This window comes from Clarias gariepinus, chromosome 3 (assembly GCF_024256425.1).
Source record: "Clarias gariepinus isolate MV-2021 ecotype Netherlands chromosome 3, CGAR_prim_01v2, whole genome shotgun sequence".
NCBI lineage: Eukaryota > Metazoa > Chordata > Actinopteri > Siluriformes > Clariidae > Clarias > Clarias gariepinus.
Genome location: NC_071102.1, coordinates 21751301 through 21778897, shown reverse-complemented (window position 1 = coordinate 21778897; position 27597 = coordinate 21751301). Strand labels below are relative to the sequence as shown.

At 38.7% G+C, this 27597-nt stretch overlaps 1 protein-coding gene across 3 annotated transcripts in view; it reads right to left on the bottom strand.

Moving 5' to 3' along the window:
- The window catches only part of samd12 (sterile alpha motif domain containing 12), a 154345-nt gene that overhangs the window by 86806 nt on the left and 39942 nt on the right, over positions 1 to 27597 (bottom strand). For all 3 annotated transcript variants that reach the window (XM_053493163.1, XM_053493162.1, XM_053493164.1), the window contains exons 3-4: positions 26414 to 26543; positions 4215 to 4355 (exon numbers count right to left, since the gene is read on the bottom strand). In XM_053493163.1, coding sequence (XP_053349138.1) covers positions 4215 to 4355; positions 26414 to 26543 — 271 coding nt within the window. The remainder of the gene's footprint in view (positions 1 to 4214; positions 4356 to 26413; positions 26544 to 27597) is intronic.

The window sequence follows — 27597 nt, the reverse complement described above, 5'->3', positions numbered from 1 at the left end:
GCACGTCACCAAAGCCTGTGTGAACACTCCCATTGATTCCTATGTGTAGAAAACACTCGCCGCTTGATCCGCTTGAAGAAAAACGCTTGATTTTAACGCCCGTGTGAACAAGGCCTTATCCCCGTTCGAAGCTGACCCCTCTTTTTCCTTCCCTTTTTTGCTTGAGTCCTTGGGGATATTTGTCACAGTATTTTTTATCACTAGTTGTAACGTTCAGGTCACCGAAAAGTGGGTTTGACATTACCGTTGCTTCTTGCTCTACGAATTCCATCAACTGCACAAACTTGTGCTTGTATGCATGGTTCCTCCATCTTTCATGCAATTTGTAGGGCAGTTTTGAGACAATAGTCCTCAAGTTGGTAGCATTATCTAGCTCATCCACGTAATCAATGCTTGACATAGTATTGTAATAGTTTACCAGGAACAGGGAAAAAGTGGTCAGTGACTTTCCGTCCTCTGACTTTATTTCCGGCCAGTTGAGTGCCTTTTGCATCAGCGTTGTAGCGATTATTTGTTTATTACCAAACTTATTATATAACAGTCTCATGGCTTCTGCATAACCACGGCGAACTGGCAAGAGCTGGCAGCTTCTCACAAGGTTTCTAGGCTGTCCTCTAGTATACTGTTTGAGAAAGTATAGCCTATCCGCATCGCTATCAGTTCTGGTTTCAATAACGTGTTTAAAGGCAAGGAAGGTAAGGTAAGGAAGAAGTTCCCAAACATTTCTGTAATATCTGCCTGAAGTGGCATCATACCCTGAGACTCTAATGTATCAGTATTGTAAAGTGAGTGTTCGTTACCTTGGGTAGACCATTCCCTTGAAGTACTTGTCATTATGGGTTTGACGCTTACAGGCATGCTTAAATGGGTTGCCTGGAGACGTGATGGCAATCCGACATATTCTGTTTCTGCTGTGCTCGTAGAGTTCATCATCTTCCGGTTTGGGGGCGTGTGCACCATTGATTCTTTGACTGCTCTCTGTCTTGCAGGGTGTTGTCGTTCTTCACAGTCCTGGTATGCCTTTAGTTTGGCATTGGACACTGCAAGCGCAGTTTCGATGTCCAGCTTTTCTTTCCTTGCCTTTAGTTGTGTTTCCTCCATTTCTAACGCCTGCCGTTCTTCCAGGGTCGCTGCTTTAGCCAACAAGGCTGCTCTGTTAGCTGCTTCTTTACGGCGAGCTAAGGATGCTGCAGATGTTGAGGACCTTTTGGATACTGCCGTCGCTACGCTTCCGTGCTTATTAGAAGCGAGTGTCTTAGGCGCCACCATTGACACGCTATCGTCTGGCAAAACTCCATCATCGACTGTTTGAGACAGATTAAAGCAATTACTAGTTTCTGCAACCCACAACTTCACTTTTACCATGAATTCAGTGCAGCACAGCAATTTAGGCTGATACCAGTCATGCGGATCGGGTTCACGCTCTTCATTTTTTCCGCACAATCGCACATCTACATTGCTTCCAATAAAGTATTTTACTGTAGCAGCCTTTTGTATTCATGATGCTTAGTTTCAACGTCATTCAAATCACAAGCATTGTCCATAAGCAACTCTAGTTTATTGGATAATGCAGTCAACTGACTCCAATTGCCTTCTCTGGCGTTCTTCAGTTTGTGAAGCTTGTCTACAGAATCGTTGTCGTTGAGCACCATCACACACTCAAATTCGGCGATAGCAGCGTTGTTCTTGCCGTCTGACATAGTAAAATTTAAAGCAGGCAAGTCCTCTTTTCGCTTTCGGTTTCAGTTGCTTGTCGACGGTCGATGCTCGTTTTTTTAAAATTTTTTATCGCACACACGCTCTTCACTCCACGTTCACACTCTTAAATCACTTATCTTCATTTTTGCAGCGGAGAAAGCTTTTTGACTTTACATGTATGTGCATGTTATTCACAAGTTCTGACGCGTATCTTTCCTGTTACACATAGTTACTCACGACTCCAGATGTCCGTTGATTTCTTTGTCTCCTGTTTTATTTTCAACATCAAAGTACAATGGTTGTTACAGTTTCTTGCATAAATCCACTGTAGTCACGACAAGTCGTTTGCTGTGTTCTGTAGCTTAAGGTAGATTACGGTTACAACAACTTATTTTCTGTATCTTTTAGCTTACAGTATTACGGTCAAAAAGTTTGTGTTCACCACACGTCCGTATCTTAACAACAACTAACCACTAACAACTCATGAAATGATGTCACAATACAACTTACAAGTATAATACTAAATGTTTAACTAATGAAATAGAAATAATAAACACAACAACAAATCACAAGAATGAAATATGGTCCTTACACTATGACCTTAAAAAAAAAAAACACTTGAGTTGAATTATGGCAGCCGTGTATAGTACTGTATTACGTTTCCTTTAGAGATGTCAGTATAGTCGCATCATCCTTGACGCCACCATGTGACTGTCAGAAGAGAGGCAAATATTTTTCATGTTGAAGTAAGGACACATTTTTTGGGGGGCCCCCTCTGCAGTTCAGGGTACTTATCCCTTACCTTGGGTTGGATGTAGTCCACCAACTCCACCATGCTTTTGGAACACACTCAGTTCCTATAAAATCTTCATCAGTATTTTCAATGATCACATTCATCCTCTTTTTTCTTTGTAAACCACAGATGCACTTTCAATCACAAGCTCATGTTTATTTTGATCATGTTGCCAGTCCTAGTGTTTTCACTGCAGTCAATGAATTCTTAATAATAACCTCCTTTAAGGTGAATATTAATCTGACTGGTTTCACTAAACCTTAAAACAGTTTATAGGAACACACAGTAAAAAAAAGGTAAACCTGCCCTGCTGGAGATACGTATGTGATAAAGATGACTGATTATTTGGACGTGTTTGGACTTTTCAACCGACTGAACAAAGAAATTTGAAAGGGCTGAACATTATTAAAACTAGAGAGACAATAGAGAAGAATATGGCCATTGTTAATGCTAACATTTATCACCTGCTTTTGCTGATTTGCACCTTGAAAAGTGCTGCTTGTACCAGTTTGGTTTTATATATATATATATATATATATATATATATATATATATATATATATATATATATATCTATCTCTCATGTACTGTAAGTAAGTCACTGAAATTGATAATACGGAGAAGTGAATGTGTATTATATCCCCCAAATCAGCACTTTGTACAAAACAAATCACCCCAGATAGTTTGATTTTAAAATAGCCTGGGTTTAATGTGCACAGTATGATGCAAAGGTTGTGAGCCAGCCCTCGTTTCTGTATTTTGCTTCCAAAATGCAAAACCTTTTTTTTTTTATTGTTTCTTTTATCATGAAAATAAAAAGGACCAAGAGTGAGCAGGTACCAGAAAAACTCATCCTTCAGCACACTCAGTAAAACCTACAGTAACAGCCATTTTATTTACAGTCCTGTGCAAATGTCTTGTGCAACATGACAAAAAAAACAAAACAAATGCAATAAGCAAAGATGCCTTTAAAAAACATTTCTAGATCAACTTTTATAAAGAGCATGAAAGATTAATAAAATAAACAGTCAATATTTGGTGAAAAAAATTCTTTGCTTGAAAAATATATCAATAGTGTTCATTATAGTGTTTAGGTTTTACTGAGAGTGCTGGAGAATATGCATTCTTCTGGTAACTTCTTGGTCAGACCCGCTTCTTGGTACTTTCATACAAAACCCATGCAAACTTTCTATTTTCCATCTGAAAACTGGTCCATCATGTAGTATGTTGCTTTCTTTACAGGCATGCAAATATTCTTCTGTAATTTTATTTACTTATGCATTTTTAAGGAACATTTAATTTTTTGTATAGTTTTGTGCATAATAATTCAGACATGATAAATGTATATAATAGATATTGTGCCTTTCGTACAGTAGTGCGTTTCATCAATTAATATTTTTCATTTGTTTTTAAAATAGAAAGTACTAAATACATCTTGGCTTTATTTAAGGTCTTGTGTCTGCTAAGGTGTTTTTTATTTTTGCAATACACTGAGAAAATAATTTTTAATGCAAACCAGAAAAAATAATAAGCCTTAGATTACATTATAGCACAGTGAAATTTTATTCTTTGCATATCCCAGCTGGTAGCTTGGTGGACCTAGGGCTTGAACCACAGCCCTTTTGATCAGTAACAAAGATCATTAACCTGCTGAGTACCATAAGAATGCATATTCTCCCACACTTTACCACATGGTTTCATTTATACACTTGTGTGTGCATACCTTGTGTGAGAAGCTGTAGGGTGCGGACTTCCTCTCTGACACGGAGCTGCAGGACCTGTTGCAGGATAAACTGTCTCTGGCTCTCCTGCATGATCCCCATCCTCTCCAGCTTCCTGTCTGTCAGCCTCATCAAAGCTCGGCCTAAGGACATAAAGAACTGAGTAGCCTTACCGAGGCACTTAGAAATGAACAACAGTAACTACACGGCTGCTAATAAAAGTTTTTACCAGGAACTAAATTCAGTTTTATTTGTATAGGGCTTTTAACAATTGCCATGGACAGAAAGCAGCTGTACACAATCAAACGTCTGTATGAAATGTGAATGTGTATGAATCAGAATGATCAGATTGTGCCTGATAAAAAGCCGAGGGTGACGGTGCTAAGGGAAAACTCTGAGAAGTCAATAGAAAGAAACCTTGAGAGGAACCAGACTCAACAGGGAACCCATTCTTACTGTATGTGGGTGATAACAGATAGCAGTGGTTATACTGGTACAGTATGGAAAATAAAATGTCCTGAACGTCAGGTTTCATTATAAAAAGCTTTTAGTTTGAATAACACTGTGAAAGAGGATTTTAAGTATTTAGGGTCAACGGTCCAGAGCAACGGAGAGTGTTCAAAGGAGGTAAAGAGGCGGGTACAGGCAGGTTGGAATGGGTGGAGAAAAGTTTTAGGTGTGTTGTGCGATAAAAGAGTATCAGCGAGAATGAAAGGAAAGGTGTACAGGGCAATGGTGAGACCAGCAATGCTCTACGGCTTAGAGACAGTGGCACTGAAGAAAAGACAGGAGGCAGAGTTGGAGGTAGCAGAGCTGAAGATGTTGAGGTTCTCCTGGGGAGTGACAAGGATGGATAGGATCAAGAATAAGTTCATCAGTGGGACAACCCATGTTAGATGTTTTGGAGATAAAGTCAGAGAGGAGATTTATGGATGCAGTGAGAAAGGATTAGTTGGTGTGAGAGAAGATGAAGCAGTGGACAGGGTTAGATGATTCGCTGTGGCGACCCCTGAAAAGGAACAGCCGTAAGACAAAAAAGAAGAAAACCAAAGCTGTGTGCCAGAGCTACTTTCAAGTGGAACTTTTTAAAAAAGAATACACTAAATCCAAGATGTGCGAGTGGTGGCTCAGATGGCTAAGACTCTATGTTGTTGATTTTCGGATCAGAGTTCGATCTTTGCTGTTGTTGGGTTGCCAGATCCTCATACCACCCAGCCACTGGCCATTCAAGAAATTTGTTAAATGTTAATATTTGCGATTTTATAAAACTGCATAATCTGTTTCCTCTAACCAGTTCGTCATGCATTTCTTTATTTTCACTTTGCTACATTTATAATACAAGTAAATCTGAGTATTTTAAAATTGTAATTACCTTTGATTAATCAAAGACTATGACTGTGATTAATTAGATAAAAATTTGGAATCGATTGACAGCACTAGTATTTACATCAAAACTCTTTAACACGGCTAACGTGTGCAGCATGAATTAATAAAAATAAAACTCAGCAATTAAGTCTATCTGGCATGTAAAGACATCAGAGTGAAGTACTCGACTTTGTCGTACAATACATTAATAAGAAACAAAAATAAATTAGATGGAGGTTTTTTTTTCCCAGGTAGCACGATCATCAAGGTCGGATGAATTTCATCAACTTTCTTAACAGTTCCTGTTTCTTAATGACATCGCTAAGGGTGGAGTGAGTAATCCAAGTCTCATGAATTTTCATTGATATTTGGCATTTCTGCCTTATGGCTTGAGGCACTTAGCTTTGCAAGGGATAAACACTGGAATTTTAGTGGCATCTACACGAAAGACATTGCATGTTCATTTAATAAGAAGCCTAGTATGGATACAGCATTCAGGTGTGATAAACAGGAGATCTTATGAATCTTCTTTTATTTTCTTGTTTGATGATGCAAACAAAGGCAGCTTGCTCGCATTCTCTGTCTCCGTAAAATTCTCCCAGTCTCTGTTCTCTATAAACTAGGTTAGCCGGTAGAGTGATGCTGACGTGAACATTTTCCTGCTCTGCAAAAGCATTTACGCCAGCACCTGCTTGTTGACAGCCAGACAGTTATTTAGAGCAAAGTGTGTGCTGCATGTGTGCAAACCTGCTTAAAGCTCCCTAACAAATCAGGCCTTTAAAATTGCCAACCAGTTTTTCCACAGAGAGCGTAATGTGGAAATGTAGAGAGAGAGAGAGAGAGAGAGAGAAACACCTGAATGAGAAAGAGTAGGTGGAAAGACTCCGAGAAGGCTTTAATGGGTGCGATGGTTACCGCGCCCGCACAGACCAAAGAAAGCATGACAATAGAATAAAAAGCAACAGGAAAGAAAAGAAGAGCGAGAACCTGTCCTTATTATTTAGTAAGCTTGATTGAAATCGGACACTTCACAATAAAAATTGCTGGACAAAAAAACAAAACAAACAAAACAGGCATAGCAACAACAGCAGCGCTTCCAGGCCTGTCACTGAGCAACAGATGCGTCAAAGGACATATCAAATTTTTACTGACATTTAAAAACCGCCTACAATGAGTTTCTGGCTGCGTGCTATGTTTAGCCACGCTACATCGGAAGAAGAGAATGAGGGCTCCTGTGTAGGTGGACGTGATCAGACTGAGGCTTCTCCATAAAATGGACGTGGGCCAGACGAGCTCTTCGCTTGGCAGCCGGAACTGGAACTCGGTCCTTCTTTCTGACTCAACGCCTTTAAAATCCCAGAAAGACACAGAACAGGATGAATCGGACCACGGGTGTATATACAAGCGCACTGGGGAGAAGAAGAGATGGCGAGGAGATGAGAGAAAACAGAGGATGAAAGAAGAAGATGAAGACAAGAAGAGAAGATGACTCGAGGAGATTCAAAGACGACCACTAAATTATAACCCAAACAAGCAACGAGGGAACCGAAAGAAGCTTTTTAGAAGAAAGCTCAGCACATAAACATGTCCTGGAAAAAATATAAAAACAATGGCTGTTGCTCAACTTTAAACGTCAAAGGTCACTTAGTGGGAGAAAAAAAGATTTGACTAAGTCTAAGAAAATATGTCGCAGTTCATCTAAAAGTGCGATATCATCTCACAATGCATGTCATGTGGGAGAGGAACAAGCCATAAAAGGCAATGAAGCTATTGCACACCTATGAGACGTTACAAAGCTACTGAGTACCATGAAGAGACATGCAATTAGTTACTGTTACTGTAATTATGGCTTTTACACCCCACCCCTACTCTCACCAGTGCAGAGCCATCATAATCAACTCTCAAATTTTGATACGACTTACTAAGGCATTGGGCCGAGATACTATGTTGTGTCCACGACCTACTAAGACATGGGAACGAGATAGTATAAGGCATGGCCACAAGATAATATTTCGTGGTCATGAATTATAATGCGTGGGAACGAGATAGTATAACGCATGGCCATAAGATACTATATTGTGGACACGGACTTACTAAGGTGTGGGAACAAGATGGTATCCTGCGGCCACGACTTACTAAGATGTGGAAACAAGATAGTATAATGTGTGGCCACAAGATATGTTGTAGCCACAACTTACTAAGGTGTGGGAATGAGATGGTATGTTGTGGCCATGCACTAATACTAACTCATTCCCACAGCATAGTGTAGTGCATGACCACAGGACACTATGCTCTGGGTACGCCTTACTAAAATGTGGGAACAAGATAGTATGTTGTAGCCCCAACTTACTAAGACGTGGAAACGAGATAGTATAACGCATGGCCATGAGATAGTATGTTATGGCAACGACTTAACATGTAGTAATGAGATCATTGATGTCCCAGATGTGACGGGGTGTTTGTTGTTGCTCTGCTGTATGTCAGTAAATTAAATAAAGCCCATCATTCATTTTTCATATAAATGAAATCAATTAAAATTTGGCCAAAACATAGTATCTTGTCCCCACGCCTTAGTAAGTCTAAATATCACTGAATATGCCCCCCCCCCCCCCCAATGTGCCCAGAGACTCCGTAGTACTCCGCTGTACTTTTCCAAGACAAATTTTTAAGACTTTCATGATGAGCGGAAATTTTTCATCATTTCGCTCAGCTGTAGGAGAAATAGAACAGTGTGATTTTTCATTAAAACACAACAAACAAGCTGCATGCAGGAGCTGATGAAGTGTCAGTGTTTCTGCTCCATTGTGTGCACCTGTGTAGTTACAGAAACTCTGCATTTCTCTTTTTGAATAACTGTAATTGTGTCTTAGTGTCCACTGCTTTTCAAGCTGGAACACAGGCAGGTAAATTATTTACCAAGATTTTTCTTTTCTTTTAGATGGTGTTTTTTGGCTATAAAACGTGCACATACATGAATTTAGTACATGAATGTACAGTATTTAGAGGATAGTTTGGACTTTGTATGTATATATATATATATTTTTTTTTTTGTTGTATACTGTATGTACAGTATATGTGTATAATATGTGTGTACATTATATATATATATATATATATATATATATATTTATATATATACACACACACATATACACATATATACTGTACATATACAAATATAAACATACACTTACAGTGGTGTGAAAATTTTTTTGCACCCTTCCTGATTTCTTATTCTTTTGCATGTTTGTCACACTTAAATGTTTCTGATCATAAAACACATTTAACTATTAGTCAAAGATAACACAAGTGAACACAAAATGCAGTTTTTAATGATGGTTTTTATTGTTTAGGGAGAAAAAAAATCCAAACCTACATTGGCCCTGTGTGAAAAAGTAATTGCCCCCTGAACCTAATAACTGGTTGGGCCACCCTTAGCAGCAATAACTGCAATCAAGCGTTTGCGATAACTTGCAACGAGTCTTTTACAACGCTCTGGAGGAATTTTGGCCCACTCATCTTTGCAGAATTGTTGTAATTCAGCTTTATTTGAGGGTTTTCTAGCATGAACCGCCTTTTTAAGGTCATGCCACAACATCTCAATAGGATTCAGGTCAGGACTTTGACTAGGCCACTCCAAAGTCTTCATTTTGTTTTTCTTCAGCCATTCAGAGGTGGATTTGCTGGTGTGTTTTGGGTCATTGTCCTGCTGCAGCACCCAAGATCGCTTCAGCTTGAGTTGACGAACAGATGGCCGGACATTCTCCTTCAGGATTTTTTGGTAGACAGTAGAATTTATGGTTCCATCTATCACAGCAAGCCTTCCAGGTCCTGAAGCAGCAAAACAACCCCAGACCATCACACTACCACCACCATATTTTACTGTTGGTATGATGTTCTTTTTCTGAAATGCTGTGTTACTTTTACGCCAGATGTAACGGGACACGCACCTTCCAAAAAGTTAAACTTTTGTCTCATCGGTCCACAAGGTATTTTCCCAAAAGTCTTGCCAATCATTGAGATGTTTTGTAGCAAAATTGAGACAAGCCTTAATGTTCTTTTTGCTTAAAAGTGGCTTGCGCCTTGGAAATCTGCCATGCAGGCCGTTTTTGCCCAGTCTCTTTCTTATGGTGGAGTCGTGAACACTGACCTTAATTGAGGCAAGTGAGGCCTGCAGTTCTTTAGATGTTGTCCTGGGGTCTTTTGTGGCCCCTCGGATGAGTTGTCTCTGCGCTCTTGGGGTAATTTCGGTCGGCCGGCCACTCCTGGGAAGGTTCACCACTGTTCTATGTTTTTGCCATTTGTGGATAATGGCTCTCACTGTGGTTCGCTGGAGTCCCAAAGCTTTAGAAATGGCTTTATAACCTTTACCAGACTGATAGATCTCAATTACTTTTGTTCTCATTTGTTCCTAAATTTCTTTGGATCTTGGCATGATGTCTAGCTTTTGAGGTGCTTTTGGTCTACTTCTCTGTGTCAGGTAGCTCCTATTTAAGTGATTTCCTGATTGAAACAGGTGTGGCAGTAATCAGGGGTGACTACAGAAATTGAACTCAGGTGTGATAAACCACAGTTAAGTTATTTTTTAACAAGGGGGGCAATCACTTTTTCACACAGGGCCATGTAGGTTTGGAGTTTTTTTTCTCCCTTAATAACGTAAACCTTCATTTAAAAACTGCATTTTGTGTTTAATTATGTTATGTTTGACTAATGGTTAACGGTTTTTGATGAGCAGAAACATTTAAGTGTGACAAACATGCAAAAGAATAAGAAATCAAATAGTTTTTCACACCACTGTATATTTATATTATTTGTGTGTGTGTTTGTGTGTGTATATATACACACACACTACTGTTCAAAAGTTTTAGGGTCACTTGCAAATTTCTTTGGTTTTGTTTAGTGATTTTTTTTTCTACATTCTACAACAATACTGGGGATTTCAAAACTATAAAATAACACATTTGTTGTTATTTTAAGACACAGAGGTCAGCCTTTCTGTAACAGTTCTTTTAAGAACAGTATTGTCAAGTGCATTTGCAAAGTCTGTCAAGCACCATAATGAAACTGGCTCTCATGAAGACCATCCCAGGAGGGCGAGACCAAAACCTACCTCTGCTGCAGACAGGAAGATCATTTAGAGTTATCAGCCTGAAAAATGACCAATTAACAGCACCTCAAATTAGAGGCGTTATGAAGTCTTTACAGAGCAGAAGTAGCAGAAACATCTCACCATTAACTGTTCAAAGGAGATTAATGCATTTTTTGGACGCCTTCAGCATTCCTTTACAATGTAGAAAGAAATAAAAATCAGGAAGGCAGGGTCTACAATTTTGTTTCTGGTGTTATTTGTCAGCTCTTTTGTCTTGGCCATAGTGGAGTTTGGAGTGTGACTGTTTGAGGTTATGGACAGGTGTCTTTTATACTGATAACAAATGCCATTAATACAGGTAACGAGTGGAGGACAGAGGAGTCTCTTAAAGAAGAAGCTACAGGTCTGTGAGCCAGAAATCTTGCTTGTTGACCAAATACTTATTTTCCACCATAATTTGCAAATAAATTCTTTAAAAATCCAACAATGTGATTTTGTGGATTTTTTGTTTCTTATTTTGCCTCTCATAGTTGAGGTATCCCTATGATAAAAATTACAGGCCTCTCTCATCTTTTTAAGTGAGAGAAGCTGCAGAATTGGTGGCTGACTAAATACTTTTTTGCCCCACTGTATAAAAAAAAAATATATTATTATATGTATATATTATATATATATATAAAGCAAATAAATAGTTTACATAGTAAATAGTAAATTTGTTTATAGTAAATAAACAAAGTTAGACATAGAAATGTGAGTAAAAATACTATACTTTGAACATAAATTGTATAAAATAATTATTTAGGGGAAAACAGTTTGCATGATATTACAATTTTATGTGATGCACCATAAAAATACATTTATAGATATATAAACTCTGATAAATTCAACAAAATTTTATTTATATAGCGCTTTTTAACAATGGTTGCTGTCTCAAAGCAGCTTCACAAAATGAAAAGAAAATTTATGAAAGTGTGTATGAGTGAGATAAAGAAATGTGTTAAAATAGATAGGTAAATAGACAGAAAGCAAAAATATAATGTACATGTAGGTTGACGATAGAATCATGGTCAATTATGTATGAATTTAACTATAGATTTTCTTTCTACATTCTAGAACAATACTGGATTTTTTCTTAATGATAAAATAACACATGGCATTAAGTAAAAACAACAACGGTCAGTTGTTGTTATAAGACATGAAGGTTAGCTGTTTTGGAACAGGTCTTACAGTATTGTGTCAAGTGCATTTGTGCACATTTGTGCAAAACTTACCTCTGCTGCAGAGGAGGATTTCATTTAGAATTGTCTTAATGGCATTCCACAACATTAAATGTAATTACTGATATTTAAAAAAAGCACAATGTGCTGCGTATTAATATTTATTTCAAATAAATGTTAAGTGTTATAGGAAACAATTCATGAGAATAATCCGAATCACTCCACCCCGTCATCAAATATTTTCCTTTGAAAGCACATCCTTAAGCCCCCCACATCTTTCTCCTCTCATTCCCTGGACAAGTCTGTCTTGTTCAATATTGATTCGAACAAAATTGGTTAACATGGATTAATACAGAATACTATAATATATAATATCTTGAAGCAGCCCAGATGAAAAAAAGAGCATGGAGAGAATAAAAGGCGGAAATGTCTATCAGAACACACTTACTTGTCATCTGTAATTGTGTCTCACATTGACAGAAACCCATCACCCCTCCACCCTAACCCCCTTCTCAACTGACTACAAGCACGACGTCTCCCTCTGATGATATACCGATTCCTCCGCAGTATACAGAGAAAAGGAGGCCATTATTCTAATGACTATGAGCTCCTCCTTTCTAATGAGAGCAGCTTCATAACCACTCGGTAATCAGTGCCTAATAACAGCCTGTTCTTCACCTCTCTCATCGTGCAGGCACACACAAATCCCTTAACTCAGAAAGACTCTGAGATCCACTTCCAGAACACAAAGCCCTCTTCTTCAGACTGAAGTGACATGTCAAAGTTTTGCTCTGTATTCAGTTCTCCCTGCTGTGGCATTTCATTAAACACGAGTCAGAGTGGAACCGAACTTTATAAACTTCTTTGCATTATGAAAGTCATCACAGCTGAGACACATGCTGTGCATCTAATCGTTAATCATGACAGTATTTTTTGTAACTTTAAAATACCTTAAACACAAAGGCACACTAGGTTTTTACAAACAATCATTTCTCATATCGTACACTGATCAGCCATAACATAATAGCACTGTTAATTCCCACTTGTACCACCAGAACAGTTCTGATCCATCGAGACATGGACTCTGAAGGTGTGTTGTGGTACCTGGCACCAAGACATTCACAGGATGTCCTGAAGTTGCGAGGACGGGCCTCCATGGATCAGACTTGTTTTTCCAAGACATCCCATACTGTATATTCTAGATCAGATTGAGATGTGGGAAATTTGTAGGCCAAGTCAACACTGTGAGCTCTTTTCTTTCATGTTCTTAAAACCATTCCTAAGCAATTTCTGCAGTATAGTATAGTATGATTTAAGGAACATGAAAGACTTACTAAGGCATGAGACCAATATAGTATCTTGTGGCCATGCATTATTACTTTGTTGCAGCCATGACTTACTTAGGCATGAGAACAAGACACTATGTTGTGGACACGACATACTAAGATGGTACTGTATAAATGCATGGCCCCGAGATACTGTACCGTGTTGTGTCCATGACTTACTAAAGCATGAGAACAAGGTACTATGTTGTGGTCATGCCTTACAAAAGGCGTAGGAACGAGTTACTATAATGCACGGCCACAACATACTAAGATGTGGAAATTAAATTATATACAGTAACATGTGGCTACGACATATTAAGGAGTGGGAACGAGATAGTACCTTCTGGCCATGCACTACACTATCTCAACATAGTATCTTGCATAACATAGTATCTTGTTCCCACGCCTTATTAAGTCATGACCACAACTAGTATCTTGTTCCCATGCTTTAGTAAGTCAGGCCACAACATACTGTAGTATTTTTTTGTAGTAGAAATTTTGTGGCCATGCACTACACTATGTTGTGGCTATGACTTATTAAGGCGTGGGAACTAGATAGTATTACTAAGGGTGCCAATCCACACACTCATTTACATATAACGGGAAATTTGGGAACACCAATTAGCCTAATCTGCATTTCCGAAACCGGAGGACCCAGAGGAAACCCACCAAGCACAGGGAGAGCATGCAAACTCCATGCACAAAGAGACGGGAATCGACCATGCCTGGGAATCGAACCCAGACCCTGAAGGTGCAAGGCTGTACAGTAATAAAAAGCTGTTCGTTAATGTTATCCACCATGTGGTTCAGGCACCGCTACCATTTTAAAAGCATTGATTTGGCAACGGTATAGTAAAACAATACCCAGCCCTACCCTTGAGAGGTGGCTACAAGATAATTATTGTTACCTAATGGTTTTAATGTTATGCCTGCTTGGTATAAACAGTCAAATATTTTTACTTTAGGATATTAACTGTATGCTTAAAATAATATTAATTCGAAAGGTTCTCATCTCTATCCCTAGATGTGATATAAATAGTCTCTAATATTTCTCTCTCTCTCTCTCTCTCTCTCTCTCCTCCATGCAGCTCCTGGATCCTCTGGGTTTTAATATTCGACCAGATGCTTGGCTAATATTTGCATTTCTTGACGTATCTATTATCATCTTACCAAACGTCCCAAATTGCCTTCTTCAAATCAGGTCTAAAGGCAAAGACAGAAATGGCAAAACTGTTTCAATGTGTTCATTGATTTTGCTTCCTGCTGGATTGCTGTCTTGATATAGAACAGAGAGAGACATTTCTTTTGGACCATTTTTCTGTATTTTATAAATTGACGTTTATAGGGGGCTGGTGTATTCACCTAATGGGAGATGCAGTGGTGTATTTTGTGTATGCACAAAACTATGTTGTAGTTCTAAACACTAAGAGAAGTAAAGGAACCAAACTGAGATTTGTTTTCTTTTTCTTGGTACCATCAAGGACACATCTTTTGTGATCTTAGTCTGTATCCTGGGAGGTACAGACGGTGTACCTTAGAGTAAAGCTTTAAAAGATACAAGCTCAAATTATGTGCTTTCAATTATTTTAAATGTATAGATGGTAGATACTAAGGGATAAAAGATGTACCTTGGGTGGTTCCACCCTCGCATCAAGGGAAAAGTACACTGGAATAAAATTGTCTAATTATAATGCACGAGGTTTAATTCACCTTACAGTTCAACAAGTTTGGACACCCCTTCTAACTTTACGTTCTTTGCTGATTTTTATTTCTTTCTACACTGTAAAAACACAAAAGGCGTTTATCCAAAATACACAAAATTCTCCTCTGAACAGTTGATATTGAGATGTATTTGCTCTGTAAATCCTTAATAATGGCCTGTTAATGCAAGAACAACAATACAATATGTGTTATTCCGTAGTTTTAAAAAATCCAGTATTGTTCTAGAAGATAGAAAATAAATCCAAACTTGTGTCCAAACTTTTGACTGGTACTGTACCTAATGGTACATCCTACAACCTTGTGTGATTTTCTTTTAAATCCATTTTCTCCTTATTGTTCATAATTCACTTTAACAGCAAAAAATTTATAAAATCTTTTAAAATCTTTTAAATATTTTTATTTGTAATACTTTAGCAATAGGTAGCACAGTTGCACTGAATATCAGCACGGCTTTCATGCGGTCGTAGCCACAAGGGGAGCAACCTGTGCCAAAGCCGTGCAGATATTCAGTACAACAGCATGGCCTTGAGTATGATATTGCTTTTATACAAGTTTTGTTCTTACACAAACACCATTGATTATCAAATCAGATTGTAAATTGTTTGTTTATTTAACCAGTTATTTTGCTCCGCCCACACAGCGCCCACTTCTGCGACTAAGAGTTAGCAACCTACATTTAGTATGCTTAATAAGGGTGAAAGTTGTTTTAAATTCTTACCGGTTCCATGTAGCCAAAATGTGAACAGTCCAGACAAACTTAATTTACTATTTATTTAAAATTGACTTTATTGTTCTACTCTATTGTTCTGTTTTAGAATATCAGCCAACTTTCGCGGTTAGGGGTCGAATCCCAAATAGTGTTAGATGGAAAGCTAGTGCACAATGTTGAGTCCCTTGTTCCACACACCAAGTAATGCCCTCAAATAGGGGTTAGAGAGGGATTTGGGATTCAGCTTAGTGTTAGAAGCTAGCTAGTTAGTTTTGTTGCTCGCATTAGCCATGAACAGAAAAACACAGACGGTTCAGAGGCGATTCAAAATGACTTACAGCGATTACTAAGGAGACAAAATGTTGTTTAAGAGGAAATGACGTTATGGGACGTTTTCTTAAATGTGGTTTTTTTTTACATTTTGTGTAACTAACAATTTTTGGCACACCTGTGATGCGAAACCATACATACACTACAGTTAAACATCCCAATGCTGTTTATGCTCCATGTGGAATGCCTCTTGTCCAATCAGATTTCTCGTCAGAGCTAAACAACGTACCACGTGGCTGTTCGAGTAGTTTGTGTTGTGTTTTGCAAAACTCCGTTTGTTAAAGTACTTTTAATTTCATGACCTCTTTGCCTCTAGCGCATAAAATGCTGCAAAACAATAAATCTGATTTTAAAGGCTATTCAGACCCAAGTTGCTTGTCATGACAGAATGAGGCAGGGGGGAAAAACATACACAAATAAAACAAATCAACTGGATGTCAGTAAAAAGAGAGGACCCCTGAACAACCCCAAGTCAGCAACAATGAAAAAAAAAAACTTCATGGGTTCAATGTGCACAAAAAAAATAGGGAGAGGGAAAAAAAGGGGGGAGGCATCAGAGCGTCGATCATTCTCGAGCCAAGACCGAGTGTAGAAGGACAGCTTGTGAGCGCGTTACATATGCTGGTTCCTTATAAAACTATCATCAAGGCTCGTAAATAAATCCAGCTTTTAAAACCCGACCCACCCCCCCCCCCCCCCCCACACACACACACACACTCAGGTTTTTTTTTTTGGCAAATGTGAGCATGACTGCTTTTGGGCCAAAATGCACTAGAATAATTTGCTTTCCAGTGAGGACATGAGAGTACAGCCTGTTAACGAGAAGCATCCCAGCTGGTTTCATTTAGCTTGACAGCAGAAGGGCTGGCTGGTTTTCGTGAGCGCCTTCAGCTCTTTTCCTTCAGTGCCGCAGTTCCTGTCCTAAGCAAAGTCCCTGCATGTGTACATTAAATCTGCTGGCCTTTAGTGTATAAAAAAACAACAACTTGGAGAGCCGTTTTATGACATATGATCATGTTCCAGGTTGTCAAACAACATCCCTGCGGCTGATAGACCCAGCTTTTGCACAATCTCCAAATTGGTTAAGCTTGTGCTACACAATAACACAGAAATTAATGTATTAATACAGTTATAATCTAGGCCTTTATAGTAATGCAATAAACTCACAGTAGCACATAACAGACTGCTAGTAAACCTGTTACGCTACACTCAGCTCGAGCTAAACGTCAGAAAAGCAAATCCCACACAAAACCAACTAAATAAATGCAAAGGCCTTAAAAAAAACCCACAGGTAATGCATCTCTGCTGTATTGTTTTTTTTCTACCTGCAATTTGTCAAGTATTGTGGAAAAACAAGAATTCCCTGAACAGGAAATGCCTAAACAGAAGCTGCCACGTTGACAACCCAGGAGGCATGGCACAAAATCACAGCAAGGAGAATCTGAGGCAGTAATTTAAGGTATAAGTTCCTTATGACTGACACACACACGAAAAAAAAAAAAAAAAAAAAGATTGCTGTAAGGGAGCACTCGCTTCAACACATTAAAACAATGCCAGGCATTCCAAATGTTATACCAATGCCAGTTTAAACTCCTCAAGACCGAGGTTCGGTTTGAGACAGGATGCCTTGCAGACGTAACTTCAGTTAGATACAGCCAATACAACACCTCAAAACAATTCCAACCTCCTATTACATGTTCACCAGGGCTATGATTATATTTATAAAAGTGGTTTTTACATGTCGACTACAAGAAGTAGTGTACTGTTGTGGCCAAAGGCCAATAACTCTTGTAGCAAGAAACAGCAAGAACAAAGTGGTGCTGGCTTCATTCATTCATAAAATTTCATTCTATACCCCTTACTCTGTATACAGGGGCACAGGGGGACCTGGAGCCAAACCCAGGAGAGCCAGGGTACGAGGCGGGGTAAAAATCCTGGAAAGGGTGCCAATCCATCGCAGGGTACAAACAAACACAACGACCAATTTGTGAACACCAATTAACCTAAACTGCATGTCTTTGGACTGATGGAGGAAACCAGAATATCTGGGGAAAACCCACCAAGCATAGGGAGAACATGCAAACTCCATGCACGCAGACCCCGAGGTGGAAAATCAAACCCGGACCCTGGCACTGACTTTAATAAAAACATATTTAATATAAACACCAGAAAGAATTTGTCTTACTTGGCTAACTTTTAGGAGGTTGCTCTAATAAATCAAATTAATTAATAACATCGTTGTCCAATGATAACATTTTAAACTAATACTAATACATGTCCAAAAGTATTTGGACATAATACCCATTTGTGGTTCTGCCTCAAATTGTAAGCACACAGTTTTAAAGAAAGCCTGTGTGCGCTGTAGTATTACAGTTTTCTTTTAATGGAGCAAATCAATCCAAACCCAATACCGCTGTGCACAAAGCAAGCTCCATGGAGACATGATTCGGGAAGACAGGAGGAGAAGAACTTGTGTGTCATTGCATATAGCTCTCTCCTCGACCTGTCTTAACAATTTGGGAAGAAGTTAAATGCTGACTGTAGACCACCATGACATAACTAATGCTTTTGTAACTGAATGATCACAAAGGCAGGAAGGACCAAAACACACAAAGAGCCTTTATGATGGTCAGAGAGCCTTTATGATGGTCAGATGTCACAAACAGCCCCCTGTTTGGTTATATGTGTACTGTACATGTTAAAATTTTTTTCTCTCTGCAAGACCATATTGGGGTCAAAAGAGATTGTCTATCACTGTACCAATATATTTTTACCGGAGCATTTTGTACAGTAATAGTGTAGGTGTAGATCCTACTGCAAGATCGCTCCTAAAGTCAACAATTGTATAATATTTTCAAATAATGCTTGCATGTAGTAAAACTTTAGATGTTATAAGGTGCAATTTAAATACTGTATTCTTTTTGGTCAAAAAAGGGGTTGGGGGGGAGGGTGTTTACGAGGGAAATCTATTATAAAAAGCACACCTTTAAATTTGTCCAGCAACGAAATTAGTAAAATGTTTTGAACTACAAAAGGCCAACAAATGGGCTATAAAAAATGTTGACACATTGCGATTGCAATGTAAACTGCAGTATTAAAGTATAAAATGTACAAGATTGGTTATATGAGGAGGGTATCAACATTTGCTCAACACTGACTCTCCACTGGTGTCCCACAAGGCTCAGTACTTGGTCCTCTTCAGTTATCCCTCTGCACCTTCTTTCTTGATAAGGTCATATTCTCAAATGGCTTTTCATACCATTGCTATGCAGATGATACTGTACGCAACTCATTGTTTCCTTTCCTCTCTCAGACACTCCAGGTCTCAGCATGTCTGGCAGACATTTCATCCTGGATGAAAGCTCATCAGCTGAAACTCGATCTGATTAAAACAGAATTGCTGTTCTTCCCAGGTGGTTCAGCCCCCTGTCAAGATCTCCCTGGACAACAATTGGATCAATCCTTCAGTTACTGCTCGCAATCTTGGGGTAACATTGGACAATCAACTGTCATTTTCCTTTTCCAATAGTATTTCACTGATGATACTTACTTAGTAACCTAGTAACCCAGTGTAAGGATCTATTAAATGGTAAGTCACAAATAACTAAATCTAAACATACCATTTTACATTCAAATGTATTTTGACAGCTGATAATTGGACAAATCAACTCATTAGGAGGAGGTTTGTTTATTTCATCTCGAAGCTGTAATAAATTGTAACATTTTGCAATTAAATATTTGCAACGGTCTATATTGTGATTTAGATTTTTATGCAATAAATTGGACAATACTACTTCCACCTAAACCATATTTAATTTGGAATACTGTAAACAGTAAATTAGTTCTAAACATAAAAATAAAAAAAAGAATGGTATAAACCTAGACTACAACTGGTTTAGTCTTGACTCTCAGTGGGGGAGACAAGAAACGTACTAATGCTGGATAATTCCAAAAAAGAAAAAAAGCCAAAAAATGGATAAGAAAAGGTCAAATCCATCAAGTTAGAAAATAAGACGAAATAAAAAAAAGGAGCATCAGACTAAAGGTTTGGAGCAATATTATCTCTTTATGAGTACAGTACTATGCATGTAATGAGAAAGGCTAATATAACAGTTACCACCTTTGTTAACCAATGTTGCTATAGGTATCACACATGCCATCACACCAGATAATATCGTAGCTTACAAAAATAAAACGATTACAACCCAATAAACATGTTAATGGCTTGAACAACCTGCACAGAGGTGACGTCATGAAAGTTTCCCGTTATTGTATTTACTATGCTGAGCTTAATCATGGGAAATTCCAATGTTTTTGCTAACCTAAAAGATGCCTTTTTTATGCTGATATTTTGTATCTTTTATGATATATTGAGTAGGTTAAAATAATTAAAATTAAATCCTCCATTCATAAGCCTGGATTCAATGGGAGGGTTGCATCAGGAAGGGCATCCGGTGTAAAACATGTGCCAAGTTGTTGTGCGGATGTGATGGTCCACTGAAAGACCAACAACATTAAAACCACCAAGTTTTGTGTTGCCACCAGGGCAGCTCTGGCCACTCAGGGTGTGGCTCGGCAGGGCCTCTTGGGTTATGCTCTAGTGTCTGGCACTAGGAGGTTGGCAGCGGATTCTCCGGGTGCTGTGGATTGCAGGGTGGGACCTCGGTATTGGGATGTGAGGAGTTTATTTGGTGGCCTTGGGCTCTTTGTCTGTGGACCCCATGAATGACCAGCTATGGAGCACGGGCTGTTCTGGTGCTTTTCAATTGTGGCCAGCATATACTTTTTTGAAGATTTGTGCTGACCTGGCTTTTTGGACTGTATGGTCAGGCCTTAGGTTTTCACAGGCATGGGTGAACCATTGGTGGCCTCGATCCTGTCCCCAGTTTACTGGTGTATAGTTGGTGATCATTACTGTTCAGTTCACCTGGGGGTGGTGTTGATGTTTGGTGTATGCTGTGGAACCTATGCTAAGAATTAGTCAATTATTTGTTTTAACTGTATGTAATCATTTCTGTTGATTCTCTAAATAAAACAAAGTTAGAGCAAAATGTTGCTTTTTTTCCCCCCCATTGTTGTTGGTGGAGTGCTAAAGTGGAGTTTGCCCAGGGCATTATACATGCAAGAACCCCTACTGCATATACCAGCAGTAATTAAATAACCTTTATTAAAGCCCAGTTAATTAAAATCACTTGTCCAGATAACAAGTTGACTGAATGGCAACCTTTTAATGTTTAAGCTTTAGTGATTAAGTGATTAGTTTATACCCATAATTAAAACTGCATAGATTTAAAGTGGTTGTTTTGTTTCATGATGGTGCACCACATTACCACTTTTGACCCAGTCCATGTTTAACTTAAAGTAAAGAATAAACCTAGCTTTTATCACTCACCATTAAACATTCTGTTTATCAAAAAACTTTCTTTTTTTTTTTTTGGAACGAGCCCCATGGACACTTTACAAGTCAAACCAGAGACGGTAAATAAAATAAGCAATATCAATAAAAGTCGGTTTAAACTCTTCCCCTTTTCAATAAGCTGCCTTCAAGCTTTAAATCGATTGGTATGGTATTTTTAAGTGCGTAGCTTGGTTCAACTCCTTATGTAAAAAGGATTTTTTTAAAATCCTCCTTCCCTTGAGTTTACTGATAGACTAAAGGGCTTGCACTCAGACAAATATGCTCACTGGATAATTCAAATATTGTCCATTTATTCTGTTATGAAAAAGCTTACTGAACTTTTTGTATTATGAGATTATAATGTAATTTTCAAGTACTGGTGCATGGCAGTCCTGAAGATGCATGTAGCCAATTTTCCCATTTTGACTTAATTGCAACGCTGCGGTGTTTTTCCGAGCTCTGCTGCTTTAAGCAAAATTTGTGATTTCTGCTTATATCAGTCATTTTAAACATACTTCTAGAGTACACTCATCTTTTTAACTGAATGCAGAATTTTATCATGAATGTAATATCTGGTAAGCCTTCTTGTTACACTTAATTGTTTTATTGCTATCGCTGCCGTAATTAGGATGAGCCTTGCTGCGTACATGTGAATATAATCTAGAGCTAGGTTTTAGTCTTTCATAATTTGGTTCTGATGGATACTTTGAGCTTTGTAGGCTATAGTTCTCCTAGATGAACACAGGTTGTACAGATAAGAATCATCTTCGGATTTAACTAACCTTAAGTGCAGACCATAGACTGTATAAGAGCTGGAAAAACCCTCTATGATGTCACCCACAGGTTTTCTAAGGAGTGGTTTTAAAGCTCAACTGTTGGAGCTCTGTTTGCTTAAGCTCTGCCTTAACACCCATTTAATCCATAAATGGGCACCAAATGGAGCCTAGCTGTTGGTTGGAACATGCATACTAACCTCAGCTAGCTAGCTTAGCTGGAGCTTAACATTAACTTGTACTCCTTTACTTCGCATTTGATCTAACTTTGTCATCAGTAACCTAGATGTCATCCTGTGTCAACATTTCTTGTGGCAAGCTAAACTACGATTCCAATTAGCTGTTTAACTAAAGTGATACACAGCCAACAGCTAGCAGTTTAATATTGCGATGAAGCCGTCACTCAAATCGGCCCCATCCCCAATTATCCATAAAATTAATACACTTTTAACTGATGAGTTAGCTATGGAGACCAAAACGGTTTCAGTATCAGGAGGTAAACATGTTCAAGTTTTAACATGGAGCTCTACAGCCTTTCAGACAGTGTTCGGGGCTCAGACAGTTTTCCAGTTAAAAAGTAGACTCAAGATGCAATAAGTAGACTTCAATCTGGCATACACATAACTCATTCCATAACCTCATATTCCAGTACATCTATCCTGAATAGCAACTACGCTAATTCTCCCCATCTGTTCTTTATTTTTCTACCCATCCCGAGGCATCTGTGCCAGCTTCATTAGACAAAGGCCGACCCTGCGAGGTTCCTAAGGCATCCAGAGAAGGACCAGCTCCAGCTGGATTCTGCTTCATGATGGTTTGGAGCTACACATCCTGCTCCTGTGCCTCTAGTAATCCAGACCCCAGTTGCCCTCTGCATCTACTGACTCATGTTAAACTGGACTTCATGTTAATTTAAAGAATTTCTGTTATATTGTACTTTCCGCTGCATAACACACATGATGTTATATAATTTCTATCTGTTATCACCCAAATGAGGATGGGTTCCCTGTTGAGTCTGGTTCCTCTCAAGGTTTCTTCCTATTACCATCTCAGGGAGTTTTTCCTTGTCACTGTCGTCATCATCCTTGGCTTCTTCATCAAGGACAACACATTTTCTCACACATTTACACTTCCATAAATTTAAAAATATGGGGATTGACTCACTTTTAGAGCCTAGTGGTCATTCAAGGGACTGCAAAAAAAAAGATATCTTGCATATGCAGTATGTGCTTTAAATAAACTGAGCTGCATAATGTAAATGTACCAACACAAAATGATTAAAACATTTACATGAATGAGTGCTTAATTTCAATGCAATTTTATAGCTCACCTCTTCATTCCTGGCTTCTAAATGATTACTGTCAGTTTTTTTTAAGCTATGGTAGAAGCATTAGAATGAGAAAAAGAAAAAAAAACGTGCTCTGCTTCAATCAGTAAATCAGCACATTAACAGGCAGAGTGCACTTTCGATACTCCTGCGCTACCAAAATATGTGCTTAGCTCATTTACCAAAACGACTCGCCTGATCCGTCTTTGTAATTACTGCAGATTAGGGACCAATATCTAATTATGCCTTAATATGCATTAATGCAATTTTAATAACAGTTCAGAGTTCAAATTAAATTCAGGGAGTCTGAAGAGAGAGGAACAGAACGAGAGAGAAACGGAGAGCTGCAGGTTTACCATGTGTCTGCACCCTGGGAAAAAAGCTCCACTGAAAGCAAGTACGCTGTGTGTCTTAGAAATTGAAAGACTTTAGCTTGACTAAATGGCTGCAAGAGCCAATTGTATATATGTAAGGAGGAGGTTAGCACCACCGCCTCACACCTCCATGATTGGGGGATCAAATCTCATCTCTGGCTAACTGGTATTCCCAAATTGCCTGTAGCGTGGGATTGGGTGAGGGATTGTGTGCTTGCACCCCGAAATGAGTTGGCAGCCCAACCAGGATGTACCTAGACTTGTGCTGTAAGTTCCCAATGATGGGCTCCAAGCCCCCAGGCCACCATACACAGGATGATGGTTATAAACCATAGGAAATTAAACCTGCAACTTGGGGTGAGAGTACATTAAGCTCAGTATGATTTACTGAGTACGATAATCTAATTTTGAAAAGGTAGGACTCTAAAGAAACTTGAAATTATTACACGGTAGTTTCAAGACTAATTTTGTAACATGCCAACAGATGGCAGCACAAGGCTGTACGGCACAGTCGCAAGGAGCACCGACCTTCGTACAGTAAGTCGGCGTGCTAAAAGACATCTGGAGCTGTGCAACTGGAGCTATTCTAAACACCTGCGTTACCACGTATGCGACCTCGTCATGGACAGCAAGTTAGAACAAAGGGTGACTGTGAAATTCTGCGTGAAACTGGGCAAACCTGCCACAGAGACGTTTGATATTATTCGACAAGTTTAAAACGATGCCGCCATAAGTCGTTCGATGTGTTTTGAGTGGCACGTGCATTTCAAGAACGTTAGAACATCACTGTAAGAGGATAAGAGATACAGTAAGGAAGACCTTCAAAGAGCTCAACCCCCGAAAATTTTAAAACCATTGTGCATGACGATCGTCGGAGAACAATCCACAACGTTGCTGCTTTGTCATACAGAACAGTCCAGGTGGTCCTCACGCGTTTTGAACATGCGCCGTGTTGCTGCCGAGTTAGTTCCCAGGCTGCTGACCCAGGAGCGGAGAGAACGTCACATGGAAGTCTGCCAAGAACTCCGTGCCGTAGATGACCTGGCCTTCGGTGACAGAACTTGGATGTATAAGTACGACCCTGAGGCGAAGCAAAAGTCTTCACAGTGGAAGAGTGAAAAAGGTCTGTAGGTTTAACTGAGTATCTGCTCATCATCTTTTTTGACATTCGTGGTATTGTGCATCAAAGATTCACCGAAAACACCGAAAAAACACCGAATTCTACTCCCGAGTTTAGGGCGTGCGCGGGTGGACATATGGTCAACGTGACCAGACCTGTGATGCGCAGATCTTGGAACTTTTTGATACCATCTCGCATAAGAGAAATAAGTTAGACCGCCAAGTGGGCTCCATGACAATCTGTATCTTGATAGAACCCGACAGTGTTAATAAACATGAACTAATATCATTTATGGATATTAGTCTGATCACTTTAATCAAATGGGTTTAATCCAAACCTTGGACTTATAAAACAAGCAGATCCTACTGTATAAATTGATGTGAAATAGGACCTCGTGTTCTATCCGTTGACAGTCAAGTAATAAAAAGCCAGAATATTCCAGGGAGATCAGCCACATTTATTGCTCACTTACCCCATGTGCAATACATTAGAGAACCTCTGCTTCAAACATGTGATTGTGCGGGAAAGCAATTTCGCGTTTAATATTCAAACAGCGACCCAGATTCGACACCAGTGACTTCCTGAGTGTTCCTTTTGTATTTGTGTCCTTGATCAAAGCAAGTTTTTCCCACCACATGATGTACATCTGAGACACAATCTTTTGTTTACTCTAATGAAGTGTGTAGAGTGGCACTTCATGTTACACTCACTGGAGAAAATAGAGAGAGAGAGAGATGCAAATTGCACTGTCACTAATTGGTGAGGCCTGGCGTTTGTTAACGAGGTTCTGTTAATTAATGCGGGATAGTCAAACGCAGTTGCTTGCATATTTTCTGCATACATTACTGCTAATTGGCAGATGCTTTGGCCAGGCCCTTAGCACTGAGTGCAATCGAGACACATTATAATGATTTAGGCAAGGACACGCAGTTGTTTCAGTAGTCAAAGCTGTTTATATGCACAGGATCTTATAAAATATATATATATAAAAAAAAAAAAACAAGTCTCATGGATTGCTCCAACAATTAATATTTGATGTTTGGTTTTGAAAAAAAGGAAGAAAATAAATACAGCATGTATTAAATCCTATTTCAGCTGTTTTAAAAATCAAATAGTATTCACTGTCGCATCAGGTCTGTAGCTCGCTAAATGATGCTGGATTAAAATCAGCACCGAAATCATCGCTACCGAATTACTGCTTATATTCACACTGAATAACAGTGAACATTAATCAATATAACGCTACAACACATCCTGAAAAAACTACAGAGATGATAAACACACTGTGAGAAACTCTAAACCAGGCGATCATGCAAGATAAGAAATAGAAATTGCATGAATTAATTGAAGCAGTTTGTGTGTGTGTGTGTGTGTGTGTGTGTGTGTGTGTGTGTGTGTGTGTGTGTCCTTGGCTGGGATCGTGATGTGTGCACTGATAGGAAGAGCGTGTACCTGTAATATCATGCTGTTTGAAGGCATCACTGTAGACTTGGTGCTGGTTCGGGCAGTGCTTCTTCAGCCACTTACACACATCCTGCTGAGTCCACAACGCCACCGGTTTGGACAGTTTCACCGTCCCTGACTGGACAACAGACAAGACAAAAAGGTTTCCTTAATTATATACATCTCTTTTCAAATATAAACACGGTGAGAGTAATTCCATATAAAACATTGACTAAAAGAAGAATTAATGTATACATTTTAATTTCGTCTAAGACTATAGTGTGGGAATGCAGTAAGTAATAAATATTTTAAGACATGAGCGGCAGACCTAAATGGAATTAAAGTGGCAGTTCAGTGCAAAAGTTTAGTACAGGATCATATTTTGGCGTACAAAATATATAAAACTGCATGTGTAACATATGGCAAAAGTACTAGATTGTGCAGATGGTGTGTGTGTGGGTGTGGCCTAGTTATAGACGGTAAATGGTAGGGATGATCACTGGGGACCACACAGTACCATATAACGATACCTTTGTGCTTATTTAATTTGTATTGCCATTCTATAAGTATGACAATTTTATAAATATTCCCAATTCAATATACATTTTTTTTTAGTTAATTCAGTTACAGAAGAAGAAAATAATAGTTTAGAGTACTATATAGAGTGAGTTTAGGGTGAATAGAGTGCTGCAATATTATAGTTTAGGAACTGCAATATTTTATCTCCTTAAATGCAAACATTATATAAATTAAAAATGAATAAAAAAATTATTCTGGAGTCAGTGTGGCAGAATTTTACTATGGACATGTATGTTTAAGGGGGGGGGGGGTGTAAAATCATAGTTTGCTGTTGTCGGTCTTTAGGTTGTTCCATCGAATTTCACATACAAAGCAATAATTTTTTTTCGGTCTCCCAAAGAGGGAATGGTGGTGTGGTTAGTACTTAATGCAAACTATAGTATATACATAAATAAGTGTTAAGTGTTAACCGTTCTTGTCTTAAGTTAAGTCAACCAATAATAGACTAATTTAATTACATAAAGAACTCACAATATGTCTAATCGGACAATTGCAATGCAGTGAAAAATTACTCTTCTGTGACTAATGCATGACCTTTTTCTCAAGTCAAAGACACTGAAACCCAACAGCATTTCAATAGTCTGGGTCAGAATGTACAGCATCATTTCATCCAT